At 37.0% G+C, this 18,612-nt stretch overlaps 1 protein-coding gene across 2 annotated transcripts in view; it reads left to right on the top strand.

The window, feature by feature from the left end:
- LMBR1 (limb development membrane protein 1) overlaps positions 1-18,612 on the top strand; it is a 64,002-nt gene that overhangs the window by 11,821 nt on the left and 33,569 nt on the right. The window contains exons 2-5 of one of the 2 annotated variants that reach the window (XM_021386812.1): positions 502-574; positions 2,444-2,483; positions 4,728-4,867; positions 11,235-11,338. In XM_021386812.1, coding sequence (XP_021242487.1) covers positions 502-574; positions 2,444-2,483; positions 4,728-4,867; positions 11,235-11,338 — 357 coding nt within the window. Of the gene's footprint in view, positions 1-501; positions 575-2,443; positions 2,484-4,727; positions 4,868-11,234; positions 11,339-18,612 lie in introns of those variants that run through there. The other variant, XM_021386813.1, reaches the window with a different exon arrangement.

The following is an 18,612-nucleotide window of genomic DNA, read 5'->3' as shown; positions in this document are numbered from 1 at the left end:
GTGATGGAAACAGCAAACAGCTGCTTTTTTCTTTACGTATGTTGATAGCTTATTCCATTATAGGTCTTCAAAAGCCCATTGCACAGTTATCCCTATGTTAAATGTGTTACTGCTCTTTGTGTTGTCATAACTTAAATGGATTTAAACTTAAAAAACAAAACAAAATCCACAACCCTGCAACAAAACAAAAACGCCAAATGCATCACAAAACAAACATAAAATAGTGCTGATGGTCTGGCTTTTTTTGTTTCCATTTTAAAGCAAAACCTGATAGACTTGTAGTGGATCCAATATATTACTTTAATTGAGCTGTTCTTACTGGTTTAACTTTCTATTAATAAGATATAAATCATAAAAACAGTGCTAGTTTTATGCTAATAGTACCAGTGCTACTATTGATCTGAATTAAACTTTAAGTTGTTGATGCTATATTTTCTGTTTATTTCTTATGATAGTCTAAGCATTTTTCACAACCTAAAAAATGCAACTTTTTCATTCCAGATCTGTTTTCTCCTATTTGCTGTTCTCTACATAGTGTCCTACTTCATAATCACAAGATACAAAAGAAAAGCAGGTAAGCAAGTTGTTAATACATTCAAAGTTCATTTTATTTTTTGAGTGAATAGGTGATTATTTTCCTTTCTGCTACTGCAAGAAATGCAGAAGAACCTGCCTGAACCTCTGACCAAACGTGTTTCTCCGGCTGCAGTCCCATGTCATCCTGAGCTGATCTGATGGTGTATGTTGCTGTCTTACCCTCTGTCTGCTCCCTTTGTCCCCAAGCCATAATTCTCCATCCCTTCTGTTGTGCCAATTCTAGCACTTCTTGGACCCTTCAGTGTGCATTCTGATAATGTGAAAGGAGGAAGCACATTGAAGTGTCTATGAAGATCAGTGAGTGCCACAGCTGGCCCTCATTGAGTGAGCATGTGTGGTTGGAGGTAGGAGATGTGGATGGCCATGACCTGTTCCATTATGGTTCTGTAGAAGCCTGGATTTTAACTGTTTTGAGACAGAAGAAAGGGGAAGTAGGAAATTTTGCCTCTGTTGCCTTTAGATATTGTTCTCCTTTCATGTAATCTCTTCTAGAGTAAGTGTCTTTTAGCATCAAAATCAAGTTCAGAACTTTAGTACTGGCAACCTTTCATTTACCAGCTACTGAAGGGAAGTAGCGATTTTAGTCTCATAATTCTGCTTTGTTCAGGTGTAGTTGTTTTGTGTTCTTCCTTAACCTGTTCTTTATGACCTCCTCACTGAGTTCTTATTCTTTGGGATAATAATTTTTCCCTTACTTTAGAAACACTGTATGTCTGAAACTAATCTGTAATCTCTAGGGCCCCCTGTCATTTTCGTCTCTTTCTTTTAGAGGCAAATAGCATAAAAATATTTATACAGTAGCAGAATGTTTGACTCTTGACAGCTTATCTGGGACCTTGATGCTCAGTCAAGTCATGCTGCAAAAGCATTTGCATGCCTTAAGATGTTGAGACTTTGAATTTGGTAGAAATGGTCATTGGTCTTTAATGATCTGTTAGAATAAAGTTTATTTCATAGATGGGCTTATGTATAAAATAAAAAGTAAAATATTAAATAAATGCAGTGTTTTTTTTAAATAAAGTATGCTCTTTAAACACAGTGAATGGTTAAGAAGTGAATAAAATGTAACAGCTTGTTATCCTGGTATGTATTCTGGGTGTTACGAAGCTGCTGCTATTGGAGGTGTATAGAAGAATCAAGAGAGGGAGCTGGTTTGACAAACTGTTGGCTATAAGGACACTTTTTCCCTTTTTGGCAGTTGATCTCATCAGCTAGTGAGAAGAAACACTCTGCAGCTGTCATTGCTTTCTGAATGTTTTTTGAGCATTTACATAGGCAAATTTCATTTGCTTGCTGGAATCTTACTGATGAGTTTGTAGAGTTAGCGCTTCTGGAGTTTTCTGGAAAAGTTGTATGTTGTTTCTACAACAACTTCTCTAGCCAAAAATAATTCATAAGAGACCTGCACTTGGTCTCTGAAAACACCATGAGATTCCCATCAAAACAGCATCAGATTCCACTCAAAGAAATGGAAACAAAACTCTTGTTCTTATGAAATTATTCTGTAAAAGCAAAATGTGTTAGTGACTGACTACACGTTTATTTTGAGTGTCCATGACTCTTAAGCTTGAAACACCTGGTTTATTTATTCTTAAGTTGAAAAACAATTTTTGAGTAACCTCACGGAAAACCTCAGAGACTTTAAAGAAGGAAAGCTCACTCTAAGATGGTATCAAATGGATAAATAATACCAAGAGGTATAGAAGAGGGTATAAAGAATAGATGAAGGATGTGTGTGATTGACCTTTGAGCTGAATACTGAAAGTATTTAAAAAAATTGGAATATACAACAACAGACTTTCCTTTACTGGCTCCAATTTATTGGTTTTTTTTTTTTTTTTTTCAGATGAGCAAGAGGATGAAGATGCCATAGTTAACAGAATATCGTATGTATAGCTCTCTCTTTAAGACCATTTTTTCTGAATGCATGATAGGAATCATGTATGCTTCCAAACTAAATAAAATATTTTAAATGTGATGACAAATAGACGGTTCTTTCGTAGGGCAGAGGAAAAATATTTGATTAGGTGGCAACCTGCATTCTGAAAGCTGTGATGAGAGAAGACTGTTTGGTCTAGGGCTTCTTTCACTTGTGCCCTTCCTGGTAGGCACTAAGTTGGTCATAATGCTGCATGGGGACCTGATACTAGAGGTACAGTTCAGTGTGAGATTTGCATCTAAGTTAAGGTGTCTAAAATGTAGATGTTTATATTTAAGTGTGTCCCACTGCACTACTCAGTGGCAATCTTGTCCAGGGGAGCAGTGGTATTCTGGGGAGCAACTTAGCTCGCCATGAAGTAGACATCTGCATTTGATCATCTGAACAGTGCTTAAAAAAGAAGAATGAATGGAAGTGAAACACTTGCCAGCCCTGCTGGTCTGCCAGAGACTGTCCTCTTCCTGTTCTTTTTAATAAAACTAGATATTAATCTCTCCTATTCAAATATGTCCAAAGATTTAAAGAACATCTGTGAGCTGTTGCTGCCCTCTCAGTTTTGTAATTTGCTAAACTATGTGGGTTTGCTACTTACTTATTATAATGTTCTTAGCTCTTCCGTGGTGGTACTGTCATCCTGTTGGAAGGAGAGCTTCAATGCATGTTTTATTGATTTGTCTTGTACTCTGGGAAAGTGCCAAGTACATTGCAAGCTGCTCACTTTTGGTTGTGCATTTGTGGCGCACAGAGATAAAACAAATCTTAGACATGCTTTGCCCACTGCTGTCTGATATGTTTCTATGAGCTTATAATACTCATTTGCCACAGGGCCTTCAGATAAAGAGAGGTAAAAACTACCTATTTTTCTAGCGTATGAAGATCTCAGCTCTAATTTAGAGAAAAGGTTCTGTCCTCTGCTTTAAAACTGCAGTGAATTAAAATTCTTCTAGATGGAATGATTTTCGTGGCAGCAGTGATGTTTGCCTAACTCTGAATTTTTCAGCATTCTAAGAGTAAAATTTGTCTGGTAGCTGTTATTTCCCTGCATCTTCTTTTCTAGTTTCGCTTAAAAATATAACAAATATCAATTATAAATACTCTGTACTTCTTAAGACTGCAGTGTAAGTCAGGACAAGATTAGCACTTCAGAATAATATATTTCCATTGAAAGTGGTGGGCATATTATTTTTTCAAAAAGCAGTGACATTCAAACATGCAGATGGGTATTTCTTTGCTTAGCTCAGTTTTCAGGACATAAGAGGCGGGTGGGGGAGAAAACAAAGTCAAACTGCTGTAGCATCTTAGAAGATAGCAGTATGTTAGGTTTCACAATTCTGGCTTAGAATGCTTCAATATCCTTAAGGAAAAGAAAAATACCTCAAACCAACAGCGAAAGCATATAACAGTACCTTCTTCTGAAATGAAATTAGCCACACTGACTTTCTTCTGTAAATTAAGTATTGTGGAATGAATAATAGATTTGTCAAGACTATTATGGAAAAGTAAGATTTCTGTAAGTAGCTTATTGACTTGCCTGCTATAAACTCAGATAATTCTTAACTTCTTTGTTATGCAGCTCTGTTCTGTCAGGGGATTTGCCTGTAAGAATGTTTTTGCATTTTTTTTTTTTTTGAAGAGCACAGTTCTTTCAAATGCCACAAGATGGCATTTCATGTAAATTGTATTTGTGATCTAAAAGGAATTAGGCTGAATTCTTCACGTAATCCTGACGATGTCTCTGTATTGACTTTGCAGTTATCAAAAAACCCTAAGCTGTGAGATGATACTCAAATACGTACTTGTGAAATAAAAGCAGCAGTTATTTCAGTTTGATGTTAATATATTTGTGTAATTGCACCTGTTTTGTAGACACTAAAAAGCTGCTCTGCTTTAAAAAAAAATAGTAAGAATTTAGAAATGGAAAAAAAAAATCAATTTCTGAAGTGTTTGTGGGGGAAAATTAAAAGTAAAACGAGTTATCAAAAGGAATTCCAAATTATTATTAGTTATTAGTAAGTATTTCACTGTATTCTCTAAACTGCTTGGTATTAGAGTTTGCTTTTTTGATGTGAAATAGCGCGGAAATCACAGGATTGCCTTCAGACACTGATTAATAGGTAGGCTAACTACTTTGTTTAACCCTGTTCAGAGCATGTTGTTGTTGGTAACAGTGCTACATTTCTTTAAATTTCAGGCTGTTCTTGAGCACCTTCACTCTAGCAGTTTCAGCTGGTGCAGTCCTGCTTCTGCCTTTCTCAATAATCAGCAATGAGATCCTGCTTTCTTTTCCACAAAACTACTATATTCAGTGGTTAAATGGCTCACTAATTCATGGTTAGTACTCGGCATAATGTAATAAAAATGGATGTCTTCATTATTTGTAAACTAATAACTCTGTTTTCATTTGAGATGTTAGATGAATGGTTGATATTTTGTTGGTTAGTTGGTTTTGCTGCTGGATTGTACATCATGAAATCTGTTTTCACTGTTGTTTATTAAAGAATTACTCAGACTTGGAGGAATTAAACCAAATGGACTGCTTTGAATTCTGTTGTAAATAAGACCTACCAGAGCCTAAGTAACTTGAAGAACACACTGTTCAAACTTCCTTGTGTGTAAATGCAAATTTCATAAGCCTGTTTGCTTATGATGATAAATATGTCCTTTAAATACAGAACTTGTTTCAGGAAACTTGCTAGCTGTGAGCAGTTACGATTAGATAGTTAAATTCAGCTCTTAATTTTTTGTAAGCAAGGAAAATCAGAATGTAAATGTATCAAGCATAATGAAGAGGCACAATAAAAATGCAACTTGTTTTCCTTGAAACTGTTCAAGAAGAATGTAACTTCTGGAAACATACTTGCTGGGCTGATGGCTAGAGCTTTGTGTTCTTTCTAATACTGATTAATATGCTTATGAGTGTAAGAAAATATATATATAACGAATACTAACATTTGAAACCTTTTTGTACAATAGCTGGTTGGAACATGATGTTCTTCAGTGGAATTGGTGGGAGAAAGGAGATCATGTGTTGTTTCAGAGAGTGGAGGTACTTAGTCTGGAACTAATAAAGTTAGGGTGGTAATTGGGCTCTGCATGAAATTGCATGAAATCTTTTTTTTTTTTTTTTGTAAAACGCACTTCAGTAAAATGTCTGATAATACTTATGTATAGCAAATTCCTGAATTTCCCCATCCCTAACTTGCAAGGTTTCGTTAATAAGATGAAATAAATTTACAACGGATTTAACGTGTGGGTAGGTAAAGCCAGGAGATAAAGCATATTGTCTCTCATCTGTCTGAAATTAGTTGAGTGTATTTTTGTGTTATCCGGATAGTAAAATAAGAGTACGTAAAAGACATTTCAAGAGGGTAGACTTAGTTCTGTTCAGGAAATCTGTATGTGGGATGTCTCTGGAGAATGCCCCGAGGATGAAGCAACCCCGGAGAGATGCTTATTTCCAGGGATAACCTCCTTAAAGCACTGTAACAGTGCACCTCAGTGTGCATGACAGCGAGCAGGTGTGGTGTGACAGGGGCTGGTTTGGCCTAATGGGAACTCCTGAGCTCAAATCCCAAGAGGATTTTCGCAGATGGTAGAAGTGGGGATGAGCTGCCTAGGAGGAGTATAGAAATAGCACCTGTGTTAATATTTGGGGGTGAAATTAGGGAAGCCTGATTTCCTAACTGGGACATCGGGGCATGTATACAGCACGATGAAGGAAAGCATCTTCCTGCTGTTAACTTGAGGTAGTTCTTGCCTCAGTCTTTGCTGGCAAGGTCTGTTTTAAGATGTCACAGGTCTCTGTGCCAAGTTGTGGCACAGGGGGTGGGAAGGGGGAGTAGGGACCTTGGATGTTGTAGGAGAGGACTGAGATAATAAAAGGGAACAAACAAATCAGTGAGCTGCATCCCTGGATGCAAAGAGATTCTGGAAAAGGGAAAGCTCAGGGGGAGCTGACTGCAGTATTTACTGACCTACATGGGGACGTAGAGAAAAGAGCCAGATTCTTCTCTGCCGCATGCAGTGTGAGGCAAGAAGCAACGTGTGCAGGACATAAGGGAAGTATGCTTCACAATGGATGGTTAAAAGGCTATCCAGAGAGACTAAATCCTTGGAAATTTTCCAGAATTTAACTGCCTAAAGCTTTGAGTAGCCTGACTGCACGTGCAGATTAGCTGTTTTAAGCGAGAGATCAGGCTCCATGACCTTAGAGGTTTTTTGTAGTCAAATTATTTTACATTCTGTGCTGTCACACATTTTGTAGGGTGTTGCTAATTTAGCATGCCTCCCCTACATGGCGATGGGGAATTTAGCTGTTCAGACTGTTATATTCTCTCTCAAACATGGGAAAAGAGACTGTTTGAAAGAAAATAATCCTTCATTCTGCATCTGAATTTACTCTGAGGAGAATACAGTGTTGCAGAGAGTGAAAATTCTATAGTAAGCAACTCCACGATACTCTTTATATGTCAGAGTTTTTACAGTACTTCAGAAAAAGCAAGTTACTTGGAAACCTGCTCAAAAAAGTAGTTTTCACATAGAAAGGCCTTTGAATTATTCTATGGACCCCATCTTTTGATTTAATATGATAGTCTTTGTGCCTGCATGGTACCATCTGCATTTCCCAAGTCCAATAGCAATGGCCAACGTGGGAGGCAGTTCTACATCTGTGTGTTTCCAAGTCTGATCACAGCTTCTGCTATTGCTAGAGATGACTGAACTAAATCAGGATTTACCTCAGTTGCTGTGCAGCCATCAGAAATTTTAACAGTGTTTGGATATGACCAGGGACTTCTCAGAACTTGACAAAAGTTGGTTGTTTCAAAACATTACCGTGGGAAGGGGTCCCTCTTGTGGCATTCACTGGGTTTGCAGAATGGTGTTGCATTGCTTTGTAAAACCCTGTCTCCTTATAATGGCCTACCTTCTTGAAGTTATTTGTGAATAACGTGTGCTGAGAGCTGATAGAGCAATCACAAACACTGCAATTAAGAAAACGTTAGTATCTCTGTAACTGTCTAGCATTGCCTTTATGTACATCTTTTTACTGTTCTGCAAACATTACTGAATGGGAAAATTGGTATTGCTTGAGAATGCTTGTGTTAATTTATCAACTGCAGATATAGACTGAGATGCTTGTTTGTAATCTTAAGGTGTGCTGTTTTTACTGTTGGCTGTTGCTTCAGTTTTGTCATATAGAGTAATACCAGATAGAATAAAGTATATGCTTTCAATTATTGAAACTAGGAAGAAGGCCCTTAGCTAGGCCCAGATTAAATCATCTTAACTAATGTGTGTGGAGCTAAACCCAGACGGGGTTGGGCTAACAGCTGCTAAGTGTTCACTTGTGGTGGTACTAGTTACAGCCACCAGGTGGAGGTAAAATGCAAAGAAACTGCCCTGAAGCAGAAAAGAATTGCTGAGGCTCTAGTATGATTGCCAAAGACCAAGTTTTTAATGTTTGTTTTATTAACTTATTTCATTGGGGATTTTCTTAAATCGCTGCAAAAGCGTGTTTAAGAAAAAAAGAGACCCTCCCCCGAAACAAACGACTAGAGCTGCTTAAAGCTTTGTGTGTGTTAAGATCTGCAAATGTCTTATTAGGCAGTTTCATGGTGTAATCTATAGAATAGTAAATATCTATTTTATGGATGCATTTTAATTTGATTTCTTATCCTAATTTGATAATCTAGAAATGTAATAGGGGAAGAAGCCCCTCTGTGTTCAGTCAGTGAAGTGGGTGGGAAGAAAGAGAAATGGGAACCTGTTCAAATGTATACATACATGTTTGTATGTGTGTGTGTATGTATATCATCAGCACTACAGCACTGTCCTTACCTCTTGCAATGTTAAATTTCTGTTGTAGCTCTGCAGTTCAATATTGTGTACCAGCTGCTAATATGTACATTTTAGATTTCAACTTCTTAGACATCACTTCAGATGTGTACCACCATCCCATCCCTTGAAATGCTCTATACATATTATATACATCTCTTAGCACTGTTCTAATCTGTAGATGTGTAACACAGCTGCTGAAATTTTGACAAATGTGTACCCAGTTTTAGTTAGTTCAGTTTGTTAGTTACAGCGTCTGATAATTGAATGTACTCTTTTCCATTTGGAAAAGCATTTGAAATAAGAAGATTCCTTCCTCCCCCTTCCAAAAAAAACCAAAATTGACTGGTATTTCAGCTCAAAAACTTCTGTGTCCATTTTCTGGAGAAGTGTTTTTGTATATATGTGTGTGTACATACATGTAAATATATGCACATATAAACAGAATTCCTGTTACTGTATTTTTGGTAAGGACTGCTGATTGCGTTCTTCCTGATGTTGCTGTGTGTTAATGTTCCTTGAATGGTAACAGGAGCTTCCTGACAGCAAATTCTAAAGAGAGGAATCCCCCTCTTTGTTAGTTAAGTTTAGCCACCTCTAGGCAGTCTGTTTTCTTTAGCATTTCAGTATTGTATTTCATGCATCTTTTGGATTTTTCTTGTCTTATTTTGTATCACTTACTTGGCTAAACTTGTGTCCTGGTGATAACTTCCTCCTTTAAATTTTAATATTTTACAGGGGGGAAAAAAAGTATATTTGGTGAAAGTCTTTTTTTCTTCATTTCTTTTTAAGGAGTGAGTAGGTGAAGATAACTCCTGACCTTTTGACATTTTGAACTAAATACAGGAATTTCTTTTTGTAATGATTTCTCAAGACATGCAGCACATGCCTCTTCCTATTCTTTCCAAATTGGACAATTTTTAGAAAGGAAACAAGCCTGTATGTGAGAAGGGTGGTATTTTGGTTTTTTTTTTTTTAATCATAGAGGATATTCTTTTTTGCATTTCAGGTGATACACAAGTCCTGTAGAATTGTGGGTATGTGTGTGCTTTTCTCAACTAAATAAAAGCTGTATTTTCAGGATGCAGTACTTGTGACACTAGCTAAACCTGGTAGCCACACAAGTATGAAACTGCAGGTTAAGCTATAATACATCTCTAAGAAGCACAGCATTATATTAACATCTGATAGGATGATGTTAATGAGTGCATATTTGTTTCAGAAGTTGTCCACATCAGAAAATCCTAATAAAGCAGGTAACCTTAATGAAGATCAGTTATCCCTTCAGATTGTTTCCTAAACCTTTTCCCTTCCTGCCGATGTCACATGTGTCTCACAGATGTCCTAGCTGTAGTCAGTTGCTCGTTTTTCTTCTAAATCAGAGTGGTTGAGGTTGGAAGGGACCTCTGGAAATCGTATTGTCTGTGCCCCTGCTCAGTGTAGTCTGTTAGAAAAGGCTGCTCAAGGTAGCGTCCTGTTGGGTTTTGAATACACTTAAGAATGGAGATTACAGAGCATCTCTGGGCAACCTGTTGCAGTGTTTGACCACAACGACAGTGAAAAAGATATGTTGTTTTTTATTCTTGTGTTTAAGTTGTTTTTGCTGTTTTCAGTTTGTGCTTGTTGCCTTGTCTCCTTTCACTGGATACCACTATGAAAAGTCCAACTCTGCCTTCCTTACTGTCTCCCCCATCAGATATTTATATACATTGATAAAATCACCTGTTTTTTTCTTGAAGAGTAAATATTTCTGTGGTCCTTTGGACTTGTTAGAATATATTCCTGTCCCTCTTGTATGGAGGAGCCTGCAGCTGGATGCAGCGCTCCAGATGTACATCACCAGTGCTGAGTAGAGGAAGGCTCCCCTTCTTTTGTAGTGCTGACAGCACTTCTAATGCAACCAAGGATGCTTTTGGACATCTCTGTTGCAAGAGCTCCTGTTCAACTTGCTACCTAACAGGACCTCAAAGTCCTTTTCTACAGAGCTGTTTTCTTGCCAATTGGTCCTCACTGTGCTCTCTATTTGTCTAACCTGTTGAGGTTCATCTGAACAGCAGAACACTACTCCTCCCATCACTGGCAAACTTGCTGAAGATGCACTCCTTCCTGTCATCCAGGTCGTTAATGAGGATGTTAAACTCAATACTCCAGGGATACACCAACAGTACATGGCTTCTAGCTTGACTTTATACTGTTACTCACAACCTGTGGGTCTCAGAAGCTCAGTCAGTTTTCAGTCTGCCTCACTGTCCAGGTGCCTATCCCGTATTTCATGAGTTACTCCATGGGAATGTTCTGGGAGGCGATGTTGAAAGCATTACCAAAGTTCAGATAATCTAATGCTCTCCTCTTACAACTGAGCTAGTTGTATCATTGTGGAAAGCTGCTGTTGCTGTTAGCACAATCTTTCAGTTTGGAGGTAGTGATAGAATTTTTCAGAATGTCCACAGTTTGTCTAAGTTTTTCGTAAGGAAAAAATATGTGAGATAGTGAATACATATGACTCAATTTTTTGAGATTCACTTTTGATGAAGTACTTCTGTCCTGAAATTTATTTTTTGAATGCACCAAGAAGGGGGATATTGTGGAAGTAGTCAACCTGACTTTGCAGCCTGTTTCCCAAGATTTCACCGAGTTTCTCTCTTGAAGTTGGTATGCGGTTCTTGTTTGAAGCCTATTATGCAGAATAATATGAGTTTTTTTTTAAGCAGTGACCCGTAGGTAGAATGTAATGGATACATAGCTGGCTTCTGTTTGTACTGATGTGTATGCTGTGTTGTTTTATGTAACAAAGGAAAATGTAACATGACTAATTTCTAAAATAGAGAAACTTGTAATGTAAACTTTTTCTTGTTTGTTTCAGGTTTGTGGAATCTTGCTTCTCTTTTTTCCAATTTATGTTTATTTGTGTTGATGCCCTTTGCCTTTTTCTTCTTGGAATCAGAAGGATTTGCTGGCTTAAAAAAGGTACGAAAATGCTGTTAAATGCATATGGAGTAATTACAGTACATGTTCCATTCTCAGTCCTCATTGCTAGTGGAACAAGTTACGGATTTGGGAGGACTTCTGTGCTGGGTTGTGTACACTTATGTGAATATGTATATACAGACGTGCCAACTTGAACAAGCAGATGAAGCGGGTACACAATACATAGTTGTGAGTAAACTTAAGGAAAAGTCCCATGTGCAATGACATCAAGAAAAACCAAGAACTGATTTAGCTTGTGGTTTACTTTTTAATAATGTTTTAACTGAGTTTTTTTGAGGAAGATAATTTAGTTGGGATTTTTTTTTAATGTTCAATAAATGCACCAGAAATAAAGCAGCTTGAAGAAGTACAAGCTTCTTAATGGGAAGGGTGATTAAATAACAGATGAACCAGAGAAAACAGAAAAGCGTGATACGTGAGTTTTAAAAGTCAGAATGTTACAAAAAAAGGTTTTATTTAGAACAGTTCTGTTGAAAGGGAACTTCAGAAATCATCTAGACCACCTGCCTGATCACTTCAAGGCTAACCAAAAGTTAAAGCATTTTATTAAGGGCATTACTCAAGTGCTTCTTGAACACTAATATGTGTGGTGCATACTGCAACCTGTATTAACAGTGTGTTAAGAAAGCTATCTTAAATGAGTAGAAAATAATGAACAATTTTCAACTTTATTAAATGTAGTAAAGTTGAGAGGACTGACTGTTTCGATGAAGCATGGAACTTGGGAAAGCAATTTCTGAATGTGATAATAATAATAATATATGAATAATAATATATGAACTAAAGAAATGTAATGAAAAATTACTGTAATGGGAGGCACAGCAAAATGAATTTCAAACAGTGAACATCAAATAACGGAAACTGGAACGACTGTTTAGGGACCGGTTGAAGTACGTGTTTTTATCAGTTTTCATCATCCAAAAGAGAACACTTTTGTTTTTAATGATACTGAAAGGGGATTCTTAAAGGCTTGAGGGAGTTCCACGCCCTTAGGATGAGAGTAAGTAGACAGTAAAGGATCTTGGAAAGTGGCCTGAAATTAGGAAAATGAGGTGATGATTGCCGTGGGGAGGAAAACAGGATTCTTGGTTGCATTGACAAGGGTGCACAGAGGTGAAATCACTCTTTTTGTTCTTGGTGGAGTTGGGGAAGCTTGGGGTGAAGTGCAGCATTCAGTTTGGGATTTTAGAATTCATGTAGACACTTGTGGGAACAAAGAAAAGCAAAGAAAACGTTCTTGGAAAACATAATGTGAAGAAAACTTCAATTCAGAACAAATAATGTGAAGTATTAGGGATTTTATTCTACAGTTGGAGCTACTGGTAGATTACATAGACTGAGCAAGATAGCTCTGTCATAATGGACCTGTGGGACCCTACCAGGATGGTGTGTAAATACCTGTTTGGTAGCTTGTTTTACTGATTGAACTGTAGATGTATGCAAGTTACTTCAGTGTAAGCTTGGATGACCACACTAAGTTCAGCTTCAAAGGAGTCTGGCAGTGGATTAATTGTTGTCTGTATGGCTGTGTTTAGCTCTATTTACCCAGCTTTGACTGGAGTATGTTCTACTTTTCACTCCTTCCTTCACTTCAGATATCCATAGGCCTAAGAACACTTTCAGCAGCTCAGTTTGTCCTTCCAGTTTTCAAGTGGAGAATGTTCCATTTTGCTTTTGTGTCTGTGTCTAGCTACAGTTAATGTATAGAAGTAAGGTGGCTCATCTTAGCCAGGTTTCTTTAGCGCTCCATCCAAGAACAAGAATTATTTTTCCTTAACATACTATACATACAATGTGTTCCTTTGACCTCTAGGTTTCTGTTGTCTACAACAGTTGTATTACGTATCCTAGCTGCGTTAGGCTTGGGATTTACATTAAACTTTACAATTTATGTTGTAGCTGTTAAACATGTGAATGGGGTTTGTTGGTAGCTAGTATCAAGATAAATAGGGTCACCTTTACATGTTTACACTTGGAAGCGTTTACAACTCAAGATGAGATAAAACCCATAATCTGTCTGTAGATGTCAATAAAAGACTTCCCTTTTAATGCATTGGTTATCTCTTTTCTCTTCAGAGAGGACTTTGAAACCATGATTACCTTGTAAAATTCTGGTACTTAATCAAAACCAGTTTGTTAATACTCGTGCAAGTCTTGTCATTGATCACGTTATACCTATGGGCCAGAGAGATTAAAAAAAAAAAATTCAACTATTGTGGTTAACTGACAAAATCAGATTTCAGTGGTCTTCATTTAAAGGAGGTTTTCATACATATGGCAAAGCTTGCAGCATTTAAGGGAAGAGTAATTACTGTAAATGTGAAGATGTTGAATAAAGAGGTTTGGCACAGAATATATTATCTTTATTCTTTCAGTTGGGAGTTGGATATGTGGTATGGGGAGAGCAGTTGATTTTAGATGCCTACTCAGATCAAATTTGGATGAAGGGACTGTTCCACTGGAGACTTTGATGGAAGTCACCTTAAATGGGTCATAGCACTGCCTTTGTTATGATAAGTGGGTCCTTCGGGATTTAGGTGTATGGTCAAGACATCCATTTGAAGATGTTCATGTAAGAATTACATGTTGGATTTGAATAGAAGTTATGAAAAATGAAGAAGAGGTTCAGTTCTGAAATGGACTAGTTTTTTCATTTTCTTATTGGATTTCTTTGTTCAGCTTATATTGTGACAGTAATGTTTGTCTTATTACATATGGGCCCGAATCCCTAAGGTTTATGTTCATCTGTATGTCACGGATTATGCTAAAAGTTGATTTTTATCTATTTGTTATCGTATGTTGCGAGCTATATTTCAGATAGTGCAGAGGTTAGTATTCCAAGGTCTGTGTACTTTTAATTCCATGTTCTTTTATGGAAGTATTGCCCCCTTAACTGTTCAAGTTTCATGAATCTGAATGGGTTTGATTAACTATCTTCCAATTTACCATGTTTTTTTTCTTGGTCACTAGTATACTTTCGAAATGGCACATGGCCCCTCTTACAGACTCTTTGACTTCCCTAGGGCAACAGTTTAAAACAACCAACCACTTGCATATTATGCAGAGGAGAGAAATACGGAAATTAGACACTCACCATGGACGGATGCAGTGCTGCACTGAAAAATCAAACTGATTCTCTGCTTAGCTTTTAATTAAAGCCACTATTTTAATTCAAAAAAGGTATTTGGGGCCTAAGGGAGGGCTGACTGTGCACTTTTAAAGAGTTTAAGTGCTCTTTCTTGCTATAGTTTATTTCCATCTAATAGCAGATGCCATTATTATCTGGGCTACGTGTGTATGTATATACATATACAGAGACATGCAAAACCTTACACACTTTGAATTTGTTCACAGATTTACGTGTAAACAGGTATGAATTAGGCTTTTGAAGACCATTGAAGTAAACAGAGTTCCTTGCAATGTTATGCCTCAGCCAGTGCTATTAGTTGAGCCTTTGGAATAGCCCGAAGTACCTTTAATATTTTGCGTTAGAATTGAAGACTTCTGCACGCCTTTATAAATTTTTTGTCTCTGTAGAGTCTTTACATGAAGTTGTGTTTCATGTTTGGATCCTATGACAGTTCTTTTTCATGGGCCTTCATGTTCTGTAGTTCTACTATGAGACAAAACAGAGGTGTCAGCCATGCTCCTTAATGTCAGAATTAACCTTGTTCTTTAAAGTTCTAAAACAGGAAACTGTTATTTGTAGTTGAGCATCTATAGTTTGCAGCACTGATGTTTCCATGCGCGAGAAGGCTGCACAGAAAGTTACACGAATGCTGCTGTGTGAAGAAGGCAAGCATTTTTGAAGAGATAATTGCTGTACCTTCCTTGACCTTAAAATATGCTTTCTCTTGATGTAACTTCAACTGAAATTTGTATTTGTTTGAAGATGACAAAGATAAAGATGTTTAGGAGTAATTTCCTTGTAAGAAAATACAAAAGTGCGATTTACCACCGTGAGAAACTGGTATAACTAGGTATTGCGTAATCAGGAGTGTAGAGTTTTAAAAAGGCTTTATGAAGTATTTTACCTTAATACTGATCTTTGAACTCAAAGTCACGGCATAAAGTTTAACATGAGCGACAGCAACATCCTGACCAATTATCCAAATTATCCAGACATCCCAAAATGTTCAGAACACAACACACAGAGTCTGTGGATTAAGAGGTTAACTCCTGGAACATCAAAGTAGTGCATGATAATAAAAACAAATAGTACAAAAATTTGAGGTAACTTCCTTGCTTAATTAATTAGGTAGACCAGGTGGAAGCGAAGAGGCCAGAGCTGGTGCTCAGAATGTCTATAAAGCTGAGCAACATGACAGCACAATGGAGGAGGAACAAAGATTTTTTTAATATACTTCTATCCTGTGTCACAGTTTGAAATTGTCCTGGTTTATGTCCCTTTTGGCAAACTTACATAAAAGTGACCCTGTACTGTATTTTATGACCAGATGACTTTTTTCCCAGTGGCTAATTTGTATCAGACCCTCATCTTAAAGACACACAGAAATGAGTAGGAAGTCCAAACAGGTTTGTCTCAATGAGCTTTCATTGCATGCTTTCATTATTTTTGCTCGTTTTTTGCCACTGATCATCCATAAATTGTTGGAAATGAGTGATTAAGGAAGTGCTGCTTAGTGTTAGTGGCACATGCACATTCTTGGTATGTTTTTTGTGGGTGAGAGGAAATCGCGTACTGCACAAACAAAAAGGAAAACTCCTGCTGGGAACCTTTCAAGGAAATTTAACTTGCATAATGTTTTGATCTTGGTGTTTATTACAGAAAATAAGAGTAATATTTCACCAGCTATTGTTATGTGTCAGCTAGGCTCTCCATCTGCTTGCCATTCCTTGATATCTCTTCCCATATTCTCATTTAGTTTATTTTAGTAAAAATACCACTTAAAAATGTAGCAGCTTATTCATATACTTAGGGCAGGTGAGATGGGCTGGTGTTCGGAACAGTTTATTGCATAGTGCTTGCTACTGTATAAAATTCAGTCGTCCTGGTTGTATTAGCAGATGCAGCTTAGCCCTTGAAAGTAAAACTTGGGATGCGGGTTTCATTCCAAATACTGAAATTCCCTGGTTTCTGCTACTAAAGGCTGATTTCTTCCCTTCCTGTACCTCTCCAGAGCTCAACTTTTGAAAATGTTCATTGTAAATATAGTTACTTATTTGGGGAGGGAGTAAAATGTTGGAACACTGCAAAAGAAAGTTGTTCTTTTTATTTCTTTAAAGGTTAGCTGTTCTAACTTGCTGAGTAGCTATACTATATACAGCTTGCATCTCCAACATTTGAGTTGATTGATACACTTGTCATTGCTATTGATAGATTTTCCTGCTCATGTTAGATTGAATAATGAGGTTAAACTCTGCTTAAATTTTGCATGCTTTGTGTTACAGTGTGTAGCATTTGCAAACTTTAGATAAGTAAACGTCCCAGTCAATGTAGATAAGTAAAGCTGCTGCTTTCCTTTCTTGATGGTTATGGAAATTGTAATTTTCTTGTTTTTTCCATGCTTAATATAAACAAAACATTCCTAGTTTTCCTATTAGTATCTATAGGACTCTGGTTTAACCGTAGGTGTAGAGCACAGCAAATATATATTTTTGGCATGTGATGAAAATGTAGGAAGTCTGCTCACAGTTGGTTTTGAAGTATTTACTTCTAGGAACTGTTTTGCTAATCTCAAGAAGTATTTCACTGAAGGCAGTTTGTTTTTATAACAAACAATCCTGGGGAAGGTTGCTTGGAAATCCTTCCTGATATGAGAATTTCTTGAATTAAAACCAGTCAGTTGTCTGAATTTATCCCACTTACTCTGCAAAAGTGAATGCAAGAGACTTGAACCTTATTGGAAAACATCATTGGGTTTCATGTTTTATGCTTATTTGTACCTCCATGGCAGTAGCCACGGGCCAGTGTGTAATGGCTCACCAAATAGTCCCAAGGTACCCTGTTAACAGTGGATGTTTATTTGGCATTTAAGCTCATATTTATTTGTCTATAAAATCATTCAGCATGAACTGAAACTTTAGGGCTCTGATCTCTATGAAATGTTTACTAGTATGTAACTGAATTATTGTACATTATATTGCAACCCATTTACTCTTTCCATTAGTAATACCAGAGACAAAAGTTGTTTAATCAGTCACATCAAAGGCAGCTGTTTGGTTTTGTATTTTTGACATGAGCTAACATCTTAAGTTCAGATATGAAATCTTGTTCTTTAAACCAGAGTCATTTAAAATGACACCACTTAATATTTATTAGATTATTTGTGATGTTTAGAAGCAGATCCTGCTTATTTTGGGATTCTGATTTGGCAAGTAACTTGATCAGGGCTTCTCCTCCCTTATTAAAATAAAAGCGTATGTAACTGGCAGTTATACAAACCCATAGTATAATCAGTTAGATGCAAGGTGGATAGCAGTTAAGGAAAATATTTAATGGTAAAACTTCCATTAAGAATCGTGCATCTTGACTCTCTGTATACTTCCTCCTTTCTCTGGAAAATCAAAGTTGTCTCAGAAACAGCATCTGAACAGCAATACGTGGTGATTTCATTTATGACATTGAAGGTGGATCAGGCACATTTAACACTGAATGCGAGAAGAGCTTTTAAAATGACAAGAAAAAGTAGATGAGGAGGATTAATGTGCCAGTTAGATGCTCATCAATGTGACATGGTGCCCTAAACTACCTGAAATCATACTAAAATTACAGTTTTATACAACCAGGTCCTTTATTTGTAGCACTGCAGAGGAAAAGAATTTTTTTTTTCCAGCAAATTAATCTAAAAAGACTGAGGTGAGTGCGTGGACTGCTTTTGAGGACCTGTAATTAGAATATGTCACTGTACTGGAGATTAGTAGAAGATTCAAATAGATTTGTCTATTAAAGCAAAGCAGGGATCTCTTCTTTTCTGTCTGTTCAAAATAAGTGTAACTAAGGTTAAGTTAAAGACAGTAAGAACCTGAGAAGTGCTACGTTGTAGGTCAGAAAGAGCTTGGGAATGTTGGTTCTATTCGTTTTTGTATTTCAAAGCCTGGACTTCCATGTGTATAATTTATGTGTTGTCCGTATTTAGACATGTAGGAACAAAGGCTGTGCAAGACAGCAACTTCTCAGTAAATAACGTGCATTCCTCAGACCCAGTTGTGTTTCAATAAGAGCAAGATAAAAACAGGCTTAAGAATCAGTGGCTAGGATGGAGAAATTTGTGGCTATTGAGAAAGAGCAG

This window comes from Numida meleagris, chromosome 2 (genome assembly GCF_002078875.1).
Source record: "Numida meleagris isolate 19003 breed g44 Domestic line chromosome 2, NumMel1.0, whole genome shotgun sequence".
Taxonomy (NCBI): Eukaryota; Metazoa; Chordata; class Aves; order Galliformes; family Numididae; genus Numida; species Numida meleagris.
Note: the sequence above shows the minus strand (reverse complement) of the source record. Positions and strands in the feature narration are given on the sequence as shown.